Below are 24,135 nucleotides of genomic sequence, written 5' to 3' on the forward strand. Positions count from 1 at the left end.
TAATGCTAGACATGACTACAGGCTATCCTCAATAGCTATGATCTCAGCCATGACCTTTCTCACGTTGGCCTTTGCAGGCTCTCCGGCCTCCTCGTACGGAGTCCTCGGCTTGAACTTCTCCTCTGCGCCTTCGATGCCCGCCCTAGAAGCCGACACGATCGCGGCAGCATACTTGGTAGACGCAATTCCGCTCTTGCATGGAGACTCGGCCAGCGCAGCCTTGCGATGCAGAGCCAGAGCTTCCTCCACCTCTCCAGCCTTGTATAGCCGGTAGATCTGCATAATTGTTTTGGGAACGACATTCGCGAACGCAGCAATACATCCAGCGGACCCAACAGAAAGACCACCGATCAAGAAGTCGGACTGTCCACCGAAGACCGCAAACTCCTCAGGCGTCAAAGCAGCTGTGAGTCTTGTGATCTTCCCGACCTGGGCACATGTGAGCTTCACACCAACGACGTTGCTCTTTCCACCGTTCGCCTCCTTAGACGCCTTCACAATATCCACAATACTCTCCGAGTCAATATCAACGCCGTTCGTAACACCCGGGAAGTTATAGATCACAACTGGTAAAGGCGCCTTGGCCGCAACATCTGCAAAGAATCGCTTGACGACAGCCGGGGTGGTCGCCTTGCCGAAGTACGCAGGGGGCAGCACGAGCAGGTAGTTTGCGCCCGCTTTTGCGGCATCGTCCGCAAGCTCGAGGACTTGCTTTGTGGAGTGCGCGCCAACTCCCGCCATGATTGGGTAATCGGGGCCAACGGCTTCGCGGGCGGCCTTGATGGCAGCGAATCGTTCTTCGCGCGTGAGGAGGAAGGCTTCAGCATTCGTACCGAGGATAACGAGGCCTGTGAGGTGGGAGGATAGGTAGTGGGTATATTTCTTGAAGGCCTCGACGTCGAGGGTGTCGGTTGAGTGGTCGAAGGGGGTGACGGCGGGGACCCAGATGCCAGCGGGGGGAACGTGGGGAGGAGACATCTTGTTTGTCTGTGAGGTCGTTGAGGGCTGAATGGTAGGTAAAGGTAGTTTCTTTTCTTCGCAGTCTTTTCTTCGCAGTGTAGATTTAGCATTTCGTCGGCCATCGCATGAATTATTATACAAAACCCCTCTCGGATGGAGGCCCGAGGCTGCGGGGTATGCGACGGAGGACTATCTACGATTCTACATTCCCTCGGAGGAGCATCCGACGCTATCGCGATAACTCTCGACTCCAACGATGAATAACTACAGTACAAATGCTTTGCGCGCCGCCTTGATCTGGACTATCTCGACAGACAAGAACCTAGAAGTGCTTTATCGCAATGATCCTCAAGCGCGCGACAACACCACGCATTGGCTGGGTAAGCTAACGCTCGTTTTGTACCCATTGAAAGCAGAGACTTGCTAATACTTGCTTTGCGACAGTATGGCCTCGGCTCCATGGGCCTTCCCATGGCTACGAACCTCCAGCGACACCTGACAAAGAATCCTGAAGAACATAACCTGACATACTACAACCGCACGTTATCCGCCGGCGACAGCCTGAAAGAGCTCGGCGCGACTCCTGCCGAGAGTCTGCTAGACCTGGTCGAGAAGTGCGATGTCATATTTACTATGGTACCTCTATCTCATCTCCAATTCGCCTCCATCTCTCCATGACTAAACCCATTGACTAATCTTGCGCGTATCTACAGCTCTCCAACGACAAGATCCTCACCGAAACAGTCAACACCATATCTTCCTCCAGCGCCGCCATAGATAAGAAGACCTTCGTCGACTGCTCGACCGTTCACCCGGATACAACAGCGCAAGTGTCCAGCACGCTCTCCGGTCTCGGCGCGGTCTTCTTATCAGCGCCGGTGTTCGGGGGCCCCGCTGTTGCGCAGACAGGGCAGCTGGTGTTTGCGCTTGGCGGGCCGAGCCAGACTGCGAACCAGATTGATGTGCGGCGGTATATTGTTGGCGTTATGGGGAAGAAGGTCATTGGGTGTGGAGAGGAGGCAAAGGGCGCGAGTTTGTTGAAGATTGGGGGGTGAGTACAATCCACAGAGACTTGGTAAGGGAGAGCTGACCGGTATCTAGGAATATCATCACGCTGAACCTGATGGAAGCTGTCGGGGAAGCACAGGTATTCGCTGAGCGGACGGGTCTCGGGACAGCGGCGATGGAAGAGTTGATTACCGAGTCGTTCGGGGCTGTTGCGGGAGGATATTCCAAGAGGTATGTTTACTTCCACATGGTATAGATAATCGACAAGCTAACCTTACGCGCTGGATAGGTTAACGACCGGAATCTACGCACCACCGCTCAACACCCGCCCCGGCTTCGGCGTCTCGTTAGCCATCAAGGACGCGGACCACGCACTATCCATTGCGAACAAAACCAATACAAAACTCCCAGGCTTGGAACTGGCAAGCAACAACATGCGCGCTGCTCGGGAATACGGGGGCGAATGCTTGGACAGCAGCTCGATGTACGGGGTTCTCCGGATGCAGGCTGGGCTGCCGTTCTGGAATGGCAGCAGCCGGCAAGAATGAATTGGCAGAGACTTGAGTAAGTATAATGACGAATAGAGCATAGAATAACCCGAATAGAACCTTGGACCGGGGAAACTCCGGCAGACGATCCCCCGCATCGCAACCGCTCCCGGTAAATACCGCACGGCAGGGGGTCGCACTACGTACACCCCCCAGATGACTAGGTGTACCCCCCTGGGCCGCGCCTGACGTAAGCAAAGCTATATTAGGAAATATTTTAATTAAAAAAGCGCCTAGTAACTACGTACACCCCCCCCCCTTGGCCTTATTAAAATATTTAATAAAAGGCTTTTAACGCGCTGGTATATAATTTTTTATAAAAAATTATATATAAATAAAAGTACCTAAAAGTAAATTAATTTTAAAGCTATTTAAAAGTTTATTTATATAAAAAAAAAAAGTAAAAAGGTTTTTAACGCGCGGGTACTTAGTTTTATATAAAAAATTATATATAAATTAATATACTTTTAAAAAACTAAAATATATATTTATAACACGCTTTTTTTATTATAGTAATTAATTTTTTTAATTACTTGCTTTAAAAATAACTTTAAATTTTTTAAAAATATAATAAAATATAGCTAGATTTAATTTTTTTTTTAATTTAGGCTAAAACTTCCTAAAAATAACTTAGAAATTATTATAAATACTTTAATATACCTTTTTTTATAGCCTTCTTTGCGGCCTTAATTTTTAATACTATTTTTAATTACTAACTTAGTATTTAATAAATTTTTAATAATAATAACACTATTCGCGGCTGCTAATATTTTTTTTATTATTTTTACTTTTATTACCTTTCTGTGGCGGACTACGAGCCACATCCCGGAGTACGGGTTCTACCCCGTACTACCGCCCCAGGCACGTGACTGTAGCTACTTCGGCCGCTCCACGGCTTAGCTAAAAATTCAAGACTTTTTATATCTATATATAGTGCTATACGCTACCATAAATAATAGCATGTTATAATATAACAAGGTCTTAAATTTCTTTTTTTAATAAAGTTAGGTAACTACTCTAACCAGCTATTAAGAAATATTTCTAGTAATTAATATTTTTTACTATTATTAAGTAAATTAACTTTAATACTTATTTTTAAATTTTTTATTATTTACCCTTGCTAAATATTACAACCCTATAGCTCCTAATTTATAAATATAAAATTATAAATACTATTTTTTGCTTTATAAATACTATTCTTTGCTTTTTACCTATTATTATTTTTTATAAATCTTTTTTTTTAAACCTTTCCCTTTTATTATATTACAGTCCCCTTTTTTTTTATAAGTTTAACCAACAGCTTTTTTTATAAAGCAACTACGCTATACTATAACACACGCTTACCAATGGCAACGCGTGATTATATAATTTATTTTATAAATAAAAAGGCAGTAAAGTAAGGTAGTTTAAAAAATAAAACCTAAAACCTTAAAAACCACCCATAATACCAAAGCTTAAAAATAAAAATAAGATTGCTATTATATATATAACCAAGCTAATTAAGTTTACTACCTAGCTAAAAAATTTATTAAAATAGGTTATAAGTAAGCCAAGAACATAATAGTATTAATATAAAAAAAAATTAATTTTTTAGTAAGCTTTATAGCCTTATTTAAATAAGTTATAAAAAATAGCGCTTAAAAATAGCAAGCCCTGCCTTTACCTTTTTTATTAGACTAGGTAATTAAAAACACTAGAATATTTAATATAGCTTTAAAATCCTTTATAAAAAAATTTAAATAAGTTTTATATAATTTTTATTTTACTTAGTAAATAACTAACCTACTATTTACTTTACTAATAAAGAATACTAAAGCTACTATTTTAATTACTTTAAAGGTAATAGCAGCGCTAGTAATAGTTAAATAAGTAGCTATAAAATTAAAAAATATTTTATTAATTTTTAAATTATTATATATATTCCTACTGCCTTTTTTTACTTTGCCTAGCCTATAATAGTATTATACTTTACTAAAAGACCCTATACCTTTACTATTATAAAGTTATTTTTTATTTACCCTTTTACTATTTTTAAGTATAAGCTTACTAGTAAAATAGCAAGCAAGATTAAGGGAACTAAATAAAGTAATATAATACTATTTAAAATAGTTAGATTACTACTTTAACCAGCCCTTTAACCTACCTTATAAATAAAAAAGACCGGAACCACAAGCTAAATAACAAGCTAAAATTCTACTTTTTAAAATATTAAATAATATTTATTCTTAACTAGTTAAGCAACCGGAACCTTTAAAGCTAAATATTAAATAATAAACTAAAATTTTAAAATTATAAACTAAATAATAAACTAAAATTCCGCCCGGAACGCTGGATAATATTTTTTATTATTTTTAACTAGTTAGTTCTTATACAAGGTTTAGATTAAACTTTATACTACCTATATAATTTTAATACCCCCCTTTTTAATCTAGGCCTTTAATAAATTTACTTATAGTACCTACTCCTATAAAACCTTTTACTTATATAAAGTAAATAAAAGTAAATTAACTATTAAAATATTTAAAAGACTACATTGCAAAAAAGCAAGAGGCAAGGATAAAAAAAAATAAAAGGCTAGTAAAATAGGGTAAATAACCTAAAAATAATTAATAACTAGCCACAGGGGACATGGCGTTTATAAATATATAAACTTTTATTTTATAAAGGTTAATTAATAATATAATTAATTATATATTAAAGGCGGTTTTGCCCTATCCTACTAAATAAAAAACTAAGTAGTAATATAAGTAAAAGCTAGAGAATAAAAAAGCTTATAATAAAAAATAAGCCAGGCTAAATTATTTATAATAAAAAAAGTAAAAAATATAAAAGTAATATGTTTAAAAAAAACACTAGGAAAAATCAAGAGGTAACCTAGATAATAATAGTAACTTATTACTAAATAATAATAATTAGCATAATAACAGTAATAGTAATAAACATAATAAAAATTTTAATAAATATAAGGGTAAATAATATTACTTAAAAAATAAAGACAGGCCCTAGGATCCTAAATAAAGGGCTGCTAATATAGGATTTTTTTTTTTAAATATACTAGCTAAATACAGCTTTAAAAACATGGTAAATAAAAATAGGTTTATATATTATTAATTAATGCACCTATTGATAAAACATTTTTAAGTAATAGTAAAAACAAGGTTTATTTAGCAACTAGCACGTAATATTAAAACATGTTTTAAAAAAAAAACTTTAGCTTAATATAATAATAAATTAACTAATATTACACGTCGCGGGCTAATTTATTTATATAATATATTAAACTAATGCTTAATTATAAAAATAAAATTTTAAATATTATTTAGCTAAGCCCGCAAGAGGCTTAACGTAATATACTATACCTTAAATAATATATATAATTATATATTAATAATATAATATATTAATATAATATTATTATTTTTAAAGTAATGCAAAAAGGGTATTATAAACTTCCTAATAATCTTACATGCTTAAAAAGGTCTAAATACTTTATTATAAGTAATAATAAATAAGCTATAAAAGGGGTTTATAGTAAAGTAGTTTATAAAAATCTTAAAATAAAAATAAATAAATTAGTTTAACTAATTCCCAAGATATTTAACTACTAATACTTTTCCTAAATTAATATTAGCGTAGTATAAAATAACCTTACCGCCTTAAGATTTTAATTTAATTTACAGCCCTTTTAAATAATTTAAATAATATTTTATAAAGTGTTAGTATAGCTAACCACCCTAAGGGTATTTATTATATTACCTGCGGTATAATTAACCCTAGACACCCTAAATAGCTTAATTTTTTTTATTTTTAAACACCTAAATATAGTAATTTAATAACTAATAACAGGCCCTGTAAAACGTGCAAGAATATAATAGCTTATAAAGGGTTTTATAGTAATAATAATTAAGGCAGGAAGAATAAAAATAACGTGTTTATACTAAGCTATAGCCCCTTATAAATATAAATATATAATTATAAAAAGGACAAGGTTATATAGCTAACTAAAACTAGGGCAGTTATTAACCACCGCCGCGGAAATATAACTAATAATATTAAAGGGTGTATTATAATAAAAAAGATATAATACTAAACAAGTTTCTAGAGAAATACTATAATTATATATAAAATTAGGTATATACTAATGCTAAATTTTTATTATATAAAGTATATTATAGCAACACGCTATAAGATAGTAAAGTAGTTTATAAAAAGGCACCTTTTAATTAGGTGTATTATAGCTACGCGGTAAAGGATAGTTAGGTGTATTATGGTAACGCGGAGCAAAACTACAAAGTTGTTTATAAGAATTAGATATATTATGGCAATGTGGAGCAGAGTAGCAAAGTTATTTATAATATAAAGTTATACTATAACTATTAGGGTAATATATATTAAAATAATCCTATATTAGCTCCGGTATAGTTAACAAATATTATAAATTATTAATATTATTTTATAGGTATGCCCTTAAACAACGCTCTTTATAAGCATTTACTTAAATATAAGGACGCTTTACTAAAAAAGAAAAATAAGTAAAAAAAGGTAATATTACCTGTAATCCGCTCTACTATACTACTAGCTATTAAAACTAACCTAAAAATACATTTTTATTTATAAAAGTATATAATAATAAGAGCTTATATTAAATAGTGTATAATAATAGTATGCCTTAATTTAGGATGCACTTTAATTATAATAAATTATAAGTTTTTAAAAAAGCATGCCCTAGGAATAAAAATCTAATATTACATGCTAATATTAATTAAAAAAATTAAGAATAGTTTTACTAGTACTAAGTTTATAATACTTTTAGTATACTTTTTTATAAAGTATAATAAAAAAAAAGTATACGCGGAGGTAAGCATAAAAGTATATTTAATAAATAATTTAATAGTAAACATGCTATTAGGCGTAAACACGCTAGGTAAATATAATTTTTTATTAAATTTTACTAAACATAAAACTAAGATTAAGGGCTGTTTAAACATGGTATTATAGCTTATAATTATACTAAAGCTAAATAAAATAAAGGCGCTAAAGGTATTATTTATAAATAAAAAAAATAGTAATTCTAGTAAACTTATAAGTAGCTATTAAAGTTTATTAAAAAGCAAATTTCCTAAAAAATAAAAATATAATATTTAAACTAGTTTGCTAGAAAAAACTATATTTATTTACTTAGGCTTTTTAGGGTATATATAATAAGATCTAGGCCGTGAATTAAAACACATAGCTAGTAATAATATTTTAGCATACTTATTTAAGCAACCTTTATAAAATTAAAAATCTAGAGGCATACTACGCTTACACAGTAAATACTAATATTAAAAATATAGAAAAATAAATAAAAATAGCTAATTTAGCTATAGTGCGCCCCTTAAACTAAAAACTTTTAAAATTTAAGTTAAAAAAAAAATATTACTGTGCTATAAAATAGCATTACTATTTATAATAATAAAAAAATAATATATTTTTTAAAAAAGGTAGCAATATATTTCCTAAAAGTATAAATAAATACTAAAATAATAAATATTCCTAAAAAACACTGGATAAAAATTTATATAAAACTAGGATGGCACGAGGACGTGAAGTGTTTTTCTAGAAAATATTTTTTATTAAAACTAAATAAAGAAAAGGTGGACAGAGTTTTTAATAAGTTATATATATAAGGTTAATTAGCTTAGGCGGATATATATACTTTATTAGGTTATTTAGTTTTTATAGCTAAGAAGGTAATTAATAAAGTAAATTTAAACTAAGATTAAAAGGTAAAGTTAGCTATAAATATACTAGGTTTGCATGTACCTTTAAAGGGTAATATTAAATAATAGGTTATAATTAATTTTAGGGAGATAAATAAAAAAGTAATTTTTAATATTTATTTAATTTTAACACAAGCTAATATTATTACCGCTATAATAAGCTATAGTTTTATTAGCATAGCTAATAAAAAGTCTATATTTTACTAGTGGCCTGTATATTTAAATAGCTACTAATATACTAGTATAGTAAGCCACTAGGAACAGGAGATTTTTAAAGTATATATAATAAGATTTTTAAACTTAATAACGCATGTATAATAAAATATTAATAACTTATTTTATGCTTTACGCGCTTTTTTAAAAGTATATATAAATAACTTTATAATATTTTTAAAAATCCTTAGGCTATACCTTATGTATTTATATAAGTTTTTTACATGTTATATTAAACTAAGGATTATATTAAATTTAAAAAAAATATTTTTAAGATTTTTAATTATATAGCTACTAGGTTAAAAAGTTTTATTACTTAGCCTAACCATGATAAAAAATAAGTTAAAGGCTATACTAAAACTAAAGTTTCCTAAAACACTAGCAAACCTTAATATATATATTAAGCTTATTAGTTAGTTTTCCTAGTATATTTTAAGCTATATGGCAAAAGTATAGTTATTATAAAATTAAAAAATACTTTTAATTAAAAAAGGATCATGGCAGGGAGTTACTAGATTAAACTTTACATATTAAATAATAATTAAGAAGCTAAACACTCACGAACTTAAAGTATTTAAGATTATTTAATCTTACTTTAAAAATTATATTACGCTTGCCTATTATAATTAAAATTATATTATATTTTTTAATATAAATATATTTAAGTAAAAAGGTTTTAGTACCATGTTATTTTATATTATATATAATAACCTAATTATTATAAAAAAAAATTATTTAATACCTTGGGATGCTGCTTAACTATTATTTTTAAAAATTATATAGCTAATATTTTTTTTTAGTAGGTTATTATTAAAGGCTAAAAAGTAATACTACCTTATAAAATTTAAGGTTACAGGCGTAATTTAGGTGCTATATAAAGTATATTATATTATAAAATCTAGCTAAAGGGGTGTAATTTATATAAACTATTTTTTAGTAGTAAATATATTATATAGCATGTTACTAAGTACTACAAGTAATAATTAGCTAAATTTAAAATTAATAAAGGTGTTTTAATACTATAAATAAATTACTAGTCTTAAGGTTTATTACAAACCTAGCAAGTTATATATTATCCCTAATATATTATTTTATTTACTATTATATATAAAAAATAAAGTAAAAGATTTCCTGGGAGAGATTTTTACCTAGCATGTTATATAAGTTAAACTATTTAATAATTTTAAAAAGCGTGCCAGGGAAGGCTATATAATAAATTTTTAGTAATTAAAAGTTATAAAGGTCTTACACGCGAACCAAAGCTTAAAATATTTAGTAATACTTTTATTTAAACTAGTAAATAATATTTTTTATACTAAATTAAAAAAAAAGCTAGTAATCCTAGATTACCTATATAAAAAGGTTTTATAAGTTACGCATAATATAAATAGCCATCTTAGTATAAACAAGATACTAAAACTATTAGGAGGTATTATAATAAGCTAGGCAAGATATTAGGTTAAATAATATATAAAGCATTACCTAAATTACTTATTAAAAAAAATAAGAAGGTATAAGCTATATAGCGCTTTACAGTTAATTATGTTAGTATTTTATTTATTTAATATAATCTTTATTAATTTAATTCTTGCTTTGCTAAATAATAGGCAGTATAATACTATTATATTTATAATAAATTATTTTTCACGCTAAATAACTATAATCCCGGGCTAAAATAACTAGTTTATAAAGTAATAAGCTAATATATTACTTAAATATTTATAGCTTAGTAATTAGGGCTTATTATTATAAATTATTTTAAATAGGGATGCTAAGTTTCTTTTAAAAATATAATTAAAAATATTTATAAACCTTAAGGTAAAAGGCCTGTTTATAATAGCTTAGTACTTATAAGGTAATAATACTATAAAAATTAATAATTAAATAATTAAAGCTTACCTTTACTATATAATCGCGGCCCTAAAGTCTAGCTTAAAATAGCTAAATATATTACCTTACTTTTAGGCTATTTATAATAATACTAGGCATGTAACCATTAATAAAACTTTTTAATATTTTATATATAAAATAAATCTGCGCCTTTTAATAAATATTAATTTATAATTAAAAAAAATTAAAAAATTATTTACGGCGCGCGAGACTACAGTAAACATAATTAAGTTAATATAAATATTAATAAAAGCATAGTATAATAAATACCATGTCCTTATATTTTTTATAGTTAGTAATTTTATATACCTTTAGCTTTATAAGGGCTATTTAATTAAAAACATGCTAAGTAAAAAAATATTAAATTAGTATAATAAATCTTTTAAGGTTATAAAGTATATTAGACCGCTAGCTTATAAACTAAATTTCCTGCTAAAATAATAAATATACCCTATTATCTTTGTTATATACTTAAAAAAAGCACCTATTAGTAAAGACCCATTTTAGTATAAAAAGGTATTAAATAAACTAATAAATAGTAGGGCCACGTAGTTTATTAAAAACTAAACTAAAAAAATAAGTAAAAAATAGCGTGGTTACCCTTGTAAATTATAAAATAATAATAAGTAGTATAAGTATAAATTAAAAATAATTATTATAAAAAAAAAGGCAAAACACGGTGGCACAAAATATTTAGTAAAGTATTTAAAATAATTAGATTAATATAACTAGTGGTATTACAAGTCCTAGTTAAAAAACACGAAGAAGCTAGTAAAAAAATTTAAAGACTAGTATGCAAAGAATACCGCAAAAAAAAAGTAAGATAAAAAAGGTTTTTTATTTTAAAAGTATATATATTATCTTAAGTTTTTTGTTTTAAGTCCTGCAGATTTTTTCCTTATTTAGGTAGCCAAGATTAGTATTATCTTACCTACAGCTATTTTTTTTTTTATATCTTCCTTTTTAGTATCTATCTTTTTATCTTACTTACTATTGTCCTTTTATTCCGCATTTCTTTTTTTTAACTTTTACTTAAAGCATGTTTTACCATTTTTTTTTTTACTATACACTAAGAAAGCATTTCTTCTTGCGTTTTTTTTCTTACTCGCGGCTTTTTTAAAGAGTTAACCTTACTTTATTTAAGAAATATAATACTTTTACCCCGCGCTTTTACCTTACCTAAATAATTAAAAATTTAAGCTAAATAAGTAATTAAGCCTTATAAATACATAAAAGGTATAATTTTTTTTTTCCCTAAAACTATATATAAACATAAATTTTAAGTTAGGCCAGAAAAAAAAACTACCTTAAGTAAAATATTTTAAAAAAAAAAAAACCTAAGGTAATATAGTATAAAAATTTAGCCCCTTTTTTATTAATTATTATATTACCTTTTATTTATAAAGTAACACTAGGCAAAGCTAATATTAAAAAACTAAAATATATAAAACTAAACCTAATACCTTTACCTAAATATATACCTTATTTTTTAATAATATAACAAGTTAGCTACATGCTAGGCTTTACTAAAACTCCTGCTATTTTTAATAAAAATAACTAAATTAATTATATTACTAATACATACACGGCAGTAATAATAATTTTAAAAAACTTTAAAATTAATAACTACTAACTCTTGGATAAAGCAGGGCTAGGCATAACTAAAAAAGATTATTATATTAAATACTTAAAAAAAAAGCTTTAAAAAATAGTACTAAAGCTTGTAAAAGCAAACCTGGATATATTAAAAACTATATATTAAAAAATAATAAAGTAAATTACCAAGTAGCACGTGAAATAGTATATAAAAAAGGTAAACTTGCTTATTAAACTATAAAAAAAAGTAAAGGCCAACACCATGCTACTAAAAATCTTCCCTAAAATATTAACACGCGCTAATATAAACAAGTTATATATTATTTAGCTTTAAGGCACCTAAAATAAAAAAGTAGCTATTATAAAGTTAATAAAATATTTAACCTTTAAAAACTAATTTACTAGTATTTTTTATTATGGCCTGGAGCGGGTGTTTTATAAGTATAATATATTAAAGGGTAAAGCTAACTAGGCCCAGCATAATATTAAAGTCTGTATTATTAATTATTAATAAATAATTATAAAAATAAAAGGTATTATTTAGTATTACACGCAAAAAATTTACTATAAAATAAATTACACCTTGCTAACCCTAATAAATACCATAGGGACTATATAAAACCTTTTTAATATATAAGGCTTTAAAAGCGCCAGCTCCGCACTTTTTAAGCCCTTTGGTCCTAGACTTTTTAGTCTTAATTTTAGCGCCAGCTTCCCATAATAAAATACACCTTAAAATAATACTTAGTTTAAGTATTTAAACACTTTAGTAGTATTATAATAACTAGGTAACTAGTTAACTATTTTTAATATATACCTAGTATTTTTTATAATAGCACGCTATTAAATAATAAAAAACCTAGTAAATTTTTTAATAATTTACTTAATAAGCTTAGCTATAACCCGGAAGCTTTATATTATTAATATTTATAATATAATTAGCTTACCAACCCCTAAAAACCTTAAAAAAAAATAAGTAAAGCTAAATTATTACTTAATTACTTTACATGGTTTATATAAGAAACACTGCCTAAACTTTACATAAAAAAATGTTAAAGCTAGCTATTTTTAAGAATAGGCTTTTAAAGTAATTATTAAGCATGTTAAAAACATGCCTAAATATTTATTTAAAATAATATTTATAATTTACGTAGCAAAGCTTTTTACAGCCCTAAAAATATTTTATACTAATTATTTAAAAAATATATAAAGCAAGGTTTTTAATCCAGTGTCCTATAATATAAAAATATAGATTATATATAAGTACTTTACTACTTACCTTAAATATAAAAAAAAAAAAAAATAAGCTAGTTTATAGCTAGACTTTTTGCAAGTTTATACTTTAAATATTATTTTATACTTATAATACCCCTTTTTTACTTTATTTTATATTTTTTACTTTATTTTATATTCTTAGAATTTGTACTACGCTTTTTAATATAGTTTTACTTTTTTTTTTTTAATATTTATTAAGCTTAACTTTAGTTATTACCTGTTTTCATGTGGCTACAAGCTTTACTTATTTTTTTTTATTACTTAGTATTACAAGTTATGTTTTATTTATTAAGCCCAGCTTTAACTTAAATTTTTTAATTTTTTTTTATTACTTAATATTATAAGTATTTTATTTATTAAGCCTAGCTTTAACTTAAATTCTTTTTAATATTACTAGTTTAGCTTTTTATACACTATGCTTTTTTAATAGGGGGAATATATAGCAAACTATAAGCCATATTCCAAAGTACAGGTTCTACCTTATACTACCACCCCAGGCATATAACTATAGCTACTTCGGCCGCTCCGCGGCTTAGCCAAGAATTCAAGACTCTTTACATCCACATACGGTGCTATACGCTACCACACTTTCTTACCTTTTTTATTACTTACTTATTTTACTAGCTAACCTTTTTAATACATGCCTTTATAACTTTATAGTAAAATAAATTATAAGTAAAATTTTTTTTTTTAATATTTTTACTTTTTTTTTAGCTAGCAGGCCTTATACCTTTACTAGGTTTTATACTATAATATAAGGGTTAATTTAAAAAAATTTATGGCTTTTAAAAAGGTGCTATTACTAGTAAAACTAATATAAAAATAATAATAAAAATTTTTACTAGTAGGCTAGTATTATATGAATATAAAGAATTTTAATAATTTTTTTAGTATTTTTATATACTATTTTATTAAAGGCTTCCCTTTTACAGGCAGGAGATAGTACTTTTAAAGTATAATAACCTTTTATAATATGTGTATAAAGATTGTACTAAGTATAAAGTAGAATAAGGGGGTTATAAAAGGTAAAAAATAGGTAATTTTTTTTAAAGTATTATATAAACCTGTAAATAACAATAAACTATTATATTTTTTATTTAATAAATAATTATTAATAAATTATTTATAGGTGTACTATTTTTTTAATATAATATAAAACCCCTTATTTTAAAATATAATAATTTAGTTAAAGTATTAAATTTTATTAATATAGCAGGTTAAAAAGCAGCGCTTAATATTTTTTTTAAGCTATTAATTTTTAATATAATTTATAAAATTATACTAACTATACTTTTTATACTAAGCGTGAACTTAAAGCTAGTTATTTTAAAAGGCTTTTTTTAATACTTAATAAAAATACCTTGCTAAGCGGAGCTTTATTAAAGCTTATTTATTATTTACTTTTTAAAGTAAAATATACTAATTAATAAAATTAAGCAGCTTTAATATAGCCTTAACTTATATTTTAATAATAATTTTTTTTTTACCCTAGCTATAATATTATTTATAATATACTATTAATAAAGTATATGCTTTAATAAAAAAAATATATTATTAAGGGTGTTTAAAAGCGCTATATTATAGTTAGTTAAAATAATTAAGGGCCTATTTATCCTAGTACTAGACTTAAAAGGCTTAATAAAGTAATAAAAGTAGGTACTTTTAATATTATTTAATACTTATGTATATAACTTTTTATTTTTTTTTACTTAAAAAGGCAAAGCTAATATAAAATATCTTGTTTATAGTTATTATTTTAATAATATTTAATAATAAAAGGCTATACTTATTTATTTTATATATATAATTTATAAAAAAAATAAACAGGAATTACTTTAATAACTTAATAATTTACTTATATATAAAAAAAAGGCAGTATAGCTTACTATTTATTAAGTAATAATAATTAAATATTTATATTATAAAATTATTAAAAAATATAAGTAATACTTATATAGGTGTTTTACTAGTAAGCTAATACTTAAAAAAAGTGTATTAATAGTTTTAAATATTTTTTAATTAAATAAGGCATTTAGGAATCTTATAATATAAATAGCTTAAAATAATATATATTAAAGTACTAAGCTTAACCGCTTAATTAATTTATACCTAGTATTAAAGTATTTATTATTATTAATATTATACCTAAGTACTAGGTAATATAGGCCTATAATTATAACTTATATTATAAGTTTAAAAATATTAATAGCTATTATTTATATAAAGGCGTACTATATAATAAAACAGGTAGTTTAGCTTTTTAATAAAGGTAAACTAGTGCTTAAAAATATCCCTATTTTTATTATTTTTTTTTACTATACCCGGAGTTATAAAGCCCTTTATAATAAAGGCCTTTACTATATTTAAAGTTATAAAAAGCTTTAGTATAAAGTCTTTTATAATTATATTTTTTTAATTTTTTATTATTTTTAGTGCTATAAAAAACTTTATAGTTATAAAAGGCTTTATATTAAAGCTTTTTATAGCTTTAAGTATAGTAAAGGCCTTTATTATAAAGCCTTTTATAACTATATTTTTTAAGCTAGCTAATAATATACCTTAGGTGTATAATAGCCTTTAAGACTATATTAAAGTATTACTTTTTTTACCTTTAATTAAAAAATAGTAATAAAGTAAAGGTTATTTTTTATATATTATTAAATAAAGTATAGCGCGGTTTTTTTATTAAAATAAGAATTATTAAGTAAAAAAAATAAAAGTTTAGCACTAGTAACAGGCCTATTAATATTAATTAATAAATTAAGAGTATTTTAAACTTTTTTATTAAGGTTAAAATTATAAAATTTTGTTATTATAGCAGGTTTTATAGTTATAATAGGTTACTTAGGTTAAGAATTTATATTAAAAAAAATATATAAATATTTATCACGCAGGAGTTTTAAAGTTCTAAAAATTAAAAGTTTTAAATAACTTTACTTTTATTAATTAATTTACTAGGCGGAGGTTACGCCGCGGCGGCGTGAAAAAGTATTATTATTTTATTATTAAAGGGGGGGGGTGTATGTAGTTACCGGGCGCCTTTTTAATTAAAACGTCTTACTTAGGCGTTGCTTACGTTAGATACAGCCTAGGGGGGTAAATCTAGTCATCTGGGGGGTGTACGGAGTGACACCCCACGGCAGGCCTCCCGACGCATCCCAATTGATAACAGATCTCCACGCGAATGACCTCAAGCTCAGCCCGGGCGTTTCACCTACCCCAAGCGCCCCAGATTGCCTGACCGCTGATGTAATTACCTAGGTAGCCTAGATAGCGGCATAGCCATTTGTTTCCCTAGGGAAACGCCTTGGCTTGGCCCTAAGGACGTGCTGGACCGTAGATGCCATAAAAGGCTAGCATTCCTACCGGGCAGCCCCCATCCGCCCTCAACCCTCTCCACTCTCACCCTGAACACCACCGATTGCCACAAGATACCATGTCTCAAGAGCACAAGATGAAGCCCGAACATGAACCCGAGGACCCAGCTCTCGGCCAGGTCCCCTCCGTGCTGGCAGAGGGCGAAGTCACGGCCCATCCGGCCACAGCCCACGACGACGTCTTCGGTGAGATCTCTGAAAATGGGCCAAACTATCGTGATGTACGCCATCCATTCCCTATACACGATCAGCCTAGGAGGTGAACTGACAAGCGTAGGTTGGCTGGCTCGGCACCGTCGCGCTCATGATGAAGACGCAAATCGGCCTAGGTGTCCTCTCCATCCCGTCTGCATTCGACACACTCGGCCTTATCCCAGGCATGATCTGTATGCTGGTCATTGCGGCTATAACCACCTGGTCGGACTACATGATCGGTGTCTTCAAGTTGAATCACCGTGAGGTCTACTCCATTGCTGATGCCGGTGGTCTGATGTTTGGGAAGCCGGGGAAGGCGTTCTTTGGGGGGGCGTATGTTCTCTGTATGTCTCCATCTCTGTCTTTCACTGGATCTGGATGTAGCTGACCGCAGACCTGTAGACTGGATCTTCGTCGCCGGCTCCGGAATGCTGAGCATCTCGATCGGCCTGAACGCCGTCTCCACGCACGGTGCCTGCACCGCTATCTTCGTGGCCGTTGCAGCCATCATCGGCTTTACCTTTGGCAGTATCCGCACTCTGGGCAAGCTGGGCTTCCCTGCCTGGGTTGGATTGACTTGCATTCTCACAGCCAGTACGCTCATTCCTTCCTAGGTATTAGGTATCATGCTAACTCCCCAGTCTTCACCGTCACAATCGCAGTAGGCGTGCAAGACCGCCCCTCCGAAGCGCCGCAAACAGACACCCCCTGGAAATCCGACTTCAAGGTCATCGGCAACCCCTCCTTCACCGAGGCCATCACCGCCGTGTCCTCGCTCATCTTCGCCTACTGCGGCACCCCAGCCTTCTTCGCGATCGTCTCGGAGATGCGTGATCCCAGCTACTACACGCGCAGCCTGATGATCTGCCAGTCCGGCGTCACGGCAATCTACATCACCATCGGGACGGTCGTGTACTATTTCTGCGGGAGCTATGTTGCGTCGCCGGCGCTGGGGTCCGCGGGCCCGATGGTCAAGAAGGTGGCGTATGGGTTTGCGTTGCCTGGGTTGATTGTGACGACGATGCTTGTTATTCATGTACGGCACACCCTTTCACTCCTTATCCAGTGTCGAGCAGTATGCTAATGCGTGTGCGTGCAGCTCCCCGCCAAAATCATCTTCATCCGCCTCCTCCGCGGCTCGCGCCACCTGACCTCCAACACCCTCACGCACTGGGGCACCTGGCTCGCCTGCACATTCGGCATCACAATCGTCGCGTACATCATCGCCAGCGCGATCCCCGTGTTCGACGGCCTGGTTAGTCTTGTGGGTGCACTTTTGGGCACGCTCATGTCGTTCCAGCCGATGGGGTGCATGTGGCTGTACGACAACTGGAAGAGGGGGAAGAGCGAGACGGGCAGAGGCAGGAGTATGTGGATTGCCATGGTTGTCTGGGCGAGCTTTGTCATTGTCATCGGCACGTTCTGTATGGTTGCTGGGACTTATGGGAGTGTTGTTGGTGTGGTTGATAGTTATCGGGCGACTGGGGGGTCGGGGGCTTGGAGTTGTCAGGATAATTCGGGGAGTACTTGACGGATTCTGTTATCTAGGTATATACTTTGGGCTTTGGGGAGGGATATGGATATGAGATTGTAAAGAGGCTAGATTGGATAGGTACATCAGAGAGCAAATGTTTTTCATTGTCATAATTCATCTCTACGTAGAAACCACAGTGAGTACTTCATCGACCGCTACATAACCCCCCTCACCATCTCAACCCTACAGCAAACACCTCGTCAGCAAGCCCACGACCCCAAAAAGCGGATAAAAGAGAGAGAAGAACATACACCACAAAAGTCCCCCCACAAACCGGCACCGCCCTCCCCATCGCCGTCCCAACACCCCTCCAAAACCCTCCCACCCCATGCCCCCTCCACGTCTGCCTCACCACATCCCTCATACTCTTATACCTCTGCTCAGCCCCAAACCCATCCGCCTGCATCTTGCTCTTGACCACGTCGAACGGGTAGTTCGCGGCCCAGAGGACCACGCCCGTGATGGCGCCGCAGGTGGCTGTTTTCCACTTTGGGACTGCGCTCGCACCCGCAGTATCTGGTTGGGTCTGGTGGGTTGTTGCAGAAGAGGAAGAAGAAGGCGGAGTGAGGCGTGATACAAGATAGCCATACACAGAAAACCACACCCCGTAGCTCCCGAACTCGCGGAGCATCGTCGGGACCTGGCCGCGGTAGAGGCCCGGTATCCCGGAGTGCGCGGTGATGTGGCGGATGCAGGAGAGAACGCCGTTATACGGTTGTGTGGAGGTGATGTTTGGGGAGGGACCTTGAGACTGGGTTTGGAGTCGGATCCGGATGTGCTCTGTTGGGCCGGAGATGAGGCTGTTTGCGAGGCCGGCGAGGCCGCCTGATAGGAATGTTTGGGGGGTTGTGAGGGGTTGGCCATTGTTGAGGGATTGGAGGGAGTGGGATATTGTGTGGTTTGTTGAGTAGACGATGCTTATCTGTTAGAGAACTTTGGTTAGATGGGTTGATGATCAGTAGAGGGATAGAGAGGAAGCGTACGCATGCTCCGACGCCGATGAGGGGTGGGAGTGTGCCCTAGGATCAAGTTAGTACATATATACATGTCTATGATCTAGTATGCCTTAAGCAGACGAAAGCAGGTACCTTGTAAAAAGCCAAAGCCCCCTCATGCTTCCAGATATCACGAGCAACCTGGACGGCGCTTCTGTTTGCTTGCACCTGCATGCGCACCTTGACGATATCGAATGGCTGGCCTGTCCTACGGCATTAGGGCATGCTCTGAGAATGTCTAGAAAGGATTAGAACGCACCAATAATGACCTGCGTTATACCCCCGGCCGCCCCTACCATGAACTCCTTCGCCGTGCTGGCGGTCTTCTCAGACATTTTGTGGCAAATCAGTAAGCACTACAGTGTGATGAGAGAGTATTCCTTTCTCTACGGGTTTCAGCTTCCAAGGTACGAGTATACTTACTCCAAACTCGCTGCGTCCAGACCCGGTCCCGCCTCCGTTGATATGGCACCCTAATCGGTACGAGGACCGACACACGGCGATGCCTATCTGCGGGGTATGTCCAGTCGGACGCGATAGCGAGGCAATCAGGTTGATCTGTACGTAACAGGAAGTTATCTCCAGACAGATGTATCTCCAGGTGACTGGCTATCATGCATACCCCGCAGAGATAGAGATGTGCCACCGGGAGGGAGGCCGAGTATCGAGAACCCACGAGGGGCTCTATAAGTATGTACTCGAGATGTTGGCTATGTCGACAACATCAGACTGCTCTCAGTAAGACCATGTCTCTCTTTACCGCTGGGAAACCAGCCCTCCCCCGCGTCGTCGTCTTGACTCCGACCTCAACCCGCTCCAGACGGAGCATCTCCAGCTCAACCCTCAACAGCAAACCAAAGACACCGCGAGTCGAAGTCCGCTCCAGCTCAACAACAACCTCTGCAACCCTGCCAGCCAGCGAGATCAAACCCGCCCCCGAAGCCCTCACAGCAACGCCACCCGCGCTCTCCGTCCTCCCCACGCCCGTCCTCCTGCGCTCCCTGCTCATCGCCACCATCTCCTCAAAGCCCTACCTCCTCCTCCCCTCCCTCTCCGCCCTCTCCTTCCTCTGCAAGCCGCGCTCTGGTCCATTGCTAAATGTCGACCGCAACCCAATCCTGCACTCCATCCTCAAAGCAACCTTCTACAAGCAATTCTGCGCGGGCGAGACCCACGATGAAGTGCGCAGGACGGTCCGCCAGCTCTCGGACATGGGATTCCAGGGGACGATCATGACGTACGCGAAGGAGACCGTGTTCGACGCGAAGACCAAGACGCAGGTGGGACTGGGCATCGAGGATGTCAAAGACGGTGCCCAGAACGCCGAGTTCTGCGCGCAGATCGAGGCGTGGAGGAAGGGGACTGTCGAGACGATTGATCTGCTAGGCAATGAGGACTATCTCGCGCTAAAGTATGCCCCCCTCATACTTCCCATGAGGCAACATGTACTAACAGCCCAGACTAACCGGCGCCGGCCCCTCCGTAACAAGCGCCTTCAACACAGGCTCCCTCCCACCGCCCCAAATGCTGTCCGCCCTCGACGAAATCGCCTCCAAATGCGCCGCGCGCGGCGTGCGCATCCTCGTCGACGCCGAGTCCCACCATTTCCTCTCCGGCATCCTCCGCGTCACCCTCGACCTCATGCGCAAGTTCAACAAAGACGGCCACGCCCGCATCTACAACACCTACCAGGCATACCTCAAAAGCACACCGGCCACCATCGCCTCGCACCTCCAAGCCGCCAGCGACGAGGGCTTCACGCTGGGTCTGAAGCTCGTGCGGGGCGCGTACATCGCCTCCGACGAGCGCAGTCTCATCCACGACACGAAAGCAGACACGGACAATGCGTATAATGGGATTGCGCAGGGCGCGCTGCGTCAGGAGCTCGGGGCGTTCGGCAAAGACAAGCCCTTCCCGTCTGTGAATCTTTTCCTTGCATCCCATAACAAGGACTCTGTTATGGGGGCTCATGCGCTGCACCAGCAGCGGGTGAAAGATAACCTGCCCACCGTGCCTGTGGGGTTTGGGCAGCTGCATGGGATGAGCGACGAGGTGAGCTTTAGTCTGCTTGCGTTGAAGAGTGAGGATAAGGGGGAGCCGAAGGTCTACAAGTGTTCGACTTGGGGTGGGCTCGGCGAGTGTTTGGCTTATTTGTTGCGGAGGGCGATTGAGAATCGGGATGCGGTTGGGCGGACTGGGGATGAGTTTCGGGCGTTGAAGGGGGAGGTTGCGAGGAGGGTTAGGGGGGTTTTGGGGCTTAGGAGGTAGGATTGGTATGGGATGGATGGTTATGATTTATGAGTATGATTGGATATGAGAATGAGAATGAGATTGATGGTTTACTTCGTGGGATCTTGGTGCATAGCTAGACTGAAGTCTTCGAAGACATTTCTTGATTATCTGGTTTAAGTAATGAATACTATCCATGCTACTTTGGATGTTGGACAGCGATCAAAGCTCTCCGTACGCGCTAGCATATGGTTAGGTACCTACCTTAGTATATCGGTGACGTCTATCAAGTTAGGGTTAGGGTTATGATCCCGACCGGATACACTCCGTCCCCACCAAGTCGGAAGTCATAAACAACATCCATAGCTCACCGGGGGAAGAGTACAGATTACGCTGCAGCTGCTATCTTCATTATCTTCCTTGCGATAAAGACAAATGGGTTGTTTGCCATGGTATCAATCCCATGCAGGTGTCTAGTGGATCTCGGAGCGCAACCCGGCCCCTCACCGGGAGGCGATCCGGTCCCGATAAGATGAAGGCATGAGGCATGAGGGGTATCATTCCAAGATCATTTCTCCCTTTCCTGCGTCGTCCACGGTTACATCACATATTCGAGACTACCTAGGTATACTCAAGAAGAGCCACCATGTCCACCAAGCAGAACACCCTCTGCATCCTCGGCTGCGGTTCGTCCCCATCATACCCCAGCTGCAAATATCCTTTACATGCTAACAGGGCTGTCAAGGAAACCTCGGCACCGCAATCCTCGCCTCCCTCCTCAGCGCCCCAGAGCCCGACCAGCTCTTCACCCACTACATCGCCTGCATCAGCAGCGATGCGTCGAAACAGCGCCTGGAAGCCAAGTTCGAACACAAAACCAACCTCACCATCTCAGCCGGCGACAACATCACCGCCGTGCAGAATGCCGACGTCGTGATCCTCGCCCTTGATCCGGCTGTTATTACTTCAGGTCTTACACAGCCTGGATTCAAGGAGGCACTGGGCGACAAGCTGCTCATCAGCGTGGCGGCAGGGTGGACGGTCGAGAAGATCGCCGAGACACTCTACGGCACGAACCCAGCCGAAGACAGCAGCAGCGGTGAAACTGAAAAGAAAGCAAAAGCAACAATCATCCGCACCCTCCCCACAATCTGCGCCCTGGTCTCGCAATCCCTCACAGCAATCGAAGTAAACCCCGCCTCCCCACCCGCACCCCCAGCCCTCGAAACCACCGAAAAAGTATTCTCGTGCATCGGCCAAACCCTCCAAATCCCACCGAGCCTAATCGACGCCACAACGGCCGTCGCAGGCTCCACGCCCGCAATGTTCGCGATTATCGTCGATGCCATGGTGGATGCTGCGGTGGCGGTTGGTGTGCCGCGATCCATGGCGCAGGTCATGGTGGTGCAGAGTATGAGGGGGTCTGCGGAGATGATGCGCTCTGGGTTGTCGGCTGCGGAGCTGAGGGATCAGGGGACTAGTCCGGGGGGGTGTACGATGGGGGGGGTTATGGTGCTTGAGGAGAAAGGAGTAAGAGGGGGTGTGGGGAGGGCGGTGCGGGAGGCGGTTAGTGTTGCGAGGAGGATGGGGGAGGGAGGGAATTTGAATGATACCAGGTAGAGTAGCGCCGGGGGAGGGGCATTGCTGTACATATTGGATGGATAGGGAGTCTAGGGTAGGGTAGGGTAGGGCAGGAACGAGTTCATTCTCTCCAATCAAGCAATATATTCGCATCCTATTTGTCAACCATCAACCATCGCAATCTTTGCATATGGATCGCTGGAAATAGATCGGTAGGTAGGAAACATAGAATACCATTCAAGCATCAGTTCATCTCCTCATACCCAACCCCGTACGTGGTTGGGAACCTATTTATGCTCCGCAATATACTCCCTGATATTCGGCCTCGCCTCCATCGCCTCCTGCAGCTTCACCAGGGACTCAGGGAGCGACTCCTACACATCACAGTCAGCAAGCATCCCCAACCACCCCGATCAGCATCAGAACAAGAAAGACAAACAAACCGGCAACGTCCCCGTCCTCCTCTCATTATCAATACTCTGATACACCGCAAAATCGACATACGTGATCCGGTCCCCCAACAGATACGGCCCGGCTGTCTCATCATAATACTCCCCGATGACCTTGTAATACTTCGGCACAGTCTCATTCTTATACTCCTCGCTCGCGCCCTTGAGGCTGCAAACCCACTGCCCCCGCCAATCGATATACAGATCCGCCACCGCGTCGACAATGTATTTCTCGTACGAGGTCTGTCCGTCGTACGCGCCGAGTTCGCGGGCCAGATAGCGCAGCGTCGGGATGTGCTGCGTGTAGATCTTGTCGCCGTATTCGAGGGCTGGGAGGAGGCCGGTGCGTGTTAGGCCGGAGGTTGTGAGGGAGGCGCTTGTCGCCGGCCAGGTTTCGTCCCAGGCGTAGAGGGTGGGTTTTGTGGGGATGGCGGCGTCTTTGAGGAAGAGGCTGTTGGGAGCGTGGTTAGTTCAGGCTGGTGATACTGGAGGTTGCCCCAGGGTGGATGGGAAGTGGGGTGAG

The 24,135-nt window shown here is 36.3% G+C and overlaps 7 protein-coding genes across 7 annotated transcripts in view; 4 read left to right on the plus strand and 3 right to left on the minus strand.

The window, feature by feature from the left end:
• Positions 1 to 15: 15 nt before the first annotated feature.
• DSM5745_02414 (dihydrodipicolinate synthase family protein) lies at positions 16 to 978 on the minus strand (the record flags this gene model as incomplete). Its single annotated transcript, XM_026744430.1, has 1 exon — positions 16 to 978. One exon carries the CDS (start codon positions 976 to 978, stop codon positions 16 to 18), a length of 963 nt encoding a protein of 320 aa, XP_026607593.1.
• Positions 979 to 1,301: 323 nt separating this feature from the next.
• On the plus strand, positions 1,302 to 2,516 carry DSM5745_02415 (NAD(P)-dependent oxidoreductase; the record flags this gene model as incomplete). The annotated part of the gene is made up of 5 exons (XM_026744431.1): positions 1,302 to 1,340; positions 1,405 to 1,596; positions 1,674 to 2,011; positions 2,062 to 2,199; positions 2,258 to 2,516. 5 exons carry the CDS (start codon positions 1,302 to 1,304, stop codon positions 2,514 to 2,516), a joined length of 966 nt encoding a protein of 321 aa, XP_026607594.1.
• A 14,172-nt stretch (positions 2,517 to 16,688) lies between these two features.
• Positions 16,689 to 18,355, plus strand: DSM5745_02416 (uncharacterized protein; the record flags this gene model as incomplete). The annotated part of the gene is made up of 5 exons (XM_026744432.1): positions 16,689 to 16,850; positions 16,907 to 17,168; positions 17,227 to 17,418; positions 17,466 to 17,860; positions 17,924 to 18,355. 5 exons carry the CDS (start codon positions 16,689 to 16,691, stop codon positions 18,353 to 18,355), a joined length of 1,443 nt encoding a protein of 480 aa, XP_026607595.1.
• A 117-nt stretch (positions 18,356 to 18,472) lies between these two features.
• Positions 18,473 to 19,688, minus strand: DSM5745_02417 (uncharacterized protein; the record flags this gene model as incomplete). Its single annotated transcript, XM_026744433.1, has 6 exons — positions 18,473 to 18,478; positions 18,532 to 18,541; positions 18,610 to 19,280; positions 19,342 to 19,377; positions 19,447 to 19,556; positions 19,613 to 19,688. 6 exons carry the CDS (start codon positions 19,686 to 19,688, stop codon positions 18,473 to 18,475), a joined length of 909 nt encoding a protein of 302 aa, XP_026607596.1.
• A 411-nt stretch (positions 19,689 to 20,099) lies between these two features.
• Positions 20,100 to 21,621, plus strand: DSM5745_02418 (proline dehydrogenase family protein; the record flags this gene model as incomplete). The annotated part of the gene is made up of 2 exons (XM_026744434.1): positions 20,100 to 20,764; positions 20,814 to 21,621. 2 exons carry the CDS (start codon positions 20,100 to 20,102, stop codon positions 21,619 to 21,621), a joined length of 1,473 nt encoding a protein of 490 aa, XP_026607597.1.
• A 607-nt stretch (positions 21,622 to 22,228) lies between these two features.
• DSM5745_02419 (pyrroline-5-carboxylate reductase family protein) lies at positions 22,229 to 23,202 on the plus strand (the record flags this gene model as incomplete). Its single annotated transcript, XM_026744435.1, has 2 exons — positions 22,229 to 22,268; positions 22,328 to 23,202. The coding sequence occupies 2 exons, from the start codon at positions 22,229 to 22,231 to the stop codon at positions 23,200 to 23,202; spliced, it is 915 nt and encodes a 304-aa protein (XP_026607598.1).
• Positions 23,203 to 23,450: 248 nt separating this feature from the next.
• The window catches only part of DSM5745_02420 (glutathione S-transferase), a gene marked incomplete at both ends in the record, with an annotated part of 1,225 nt that continues 540 nt past the window's right edge, over positions 23,451 to 24,135 (minus strand). The window contains 2 exons of the mRNA XM_026744436.1: positions 23,451 to 23,537; positions 23,607 to 24,063. Coding sequence (XP_026607599.1) covers positions 23,451 to 23,537; positions 23,607 to 24,063 — 544 coding nt within the window. The remainder of the gene's footprint in view (positions 23,538 to 23,606; positions 24,064 to 24,135) is intronic.

This window comes from Aspergillus mulundensis (genome assembly GCF_003369625.1).
Source record: "Aspergillus mulundensis strain DSM 5745 chromosome Unknown scaffold_1, whole genome shotgun sequence".
Classification (NCBI taxonomy): domain Eukaryota; kingdom Fungi; phylum Ascomycota; class Eurotiomycetes; order Eurotiales; family Aspergillaceae; genus Aspergillus; species Aspergillus mulundensis.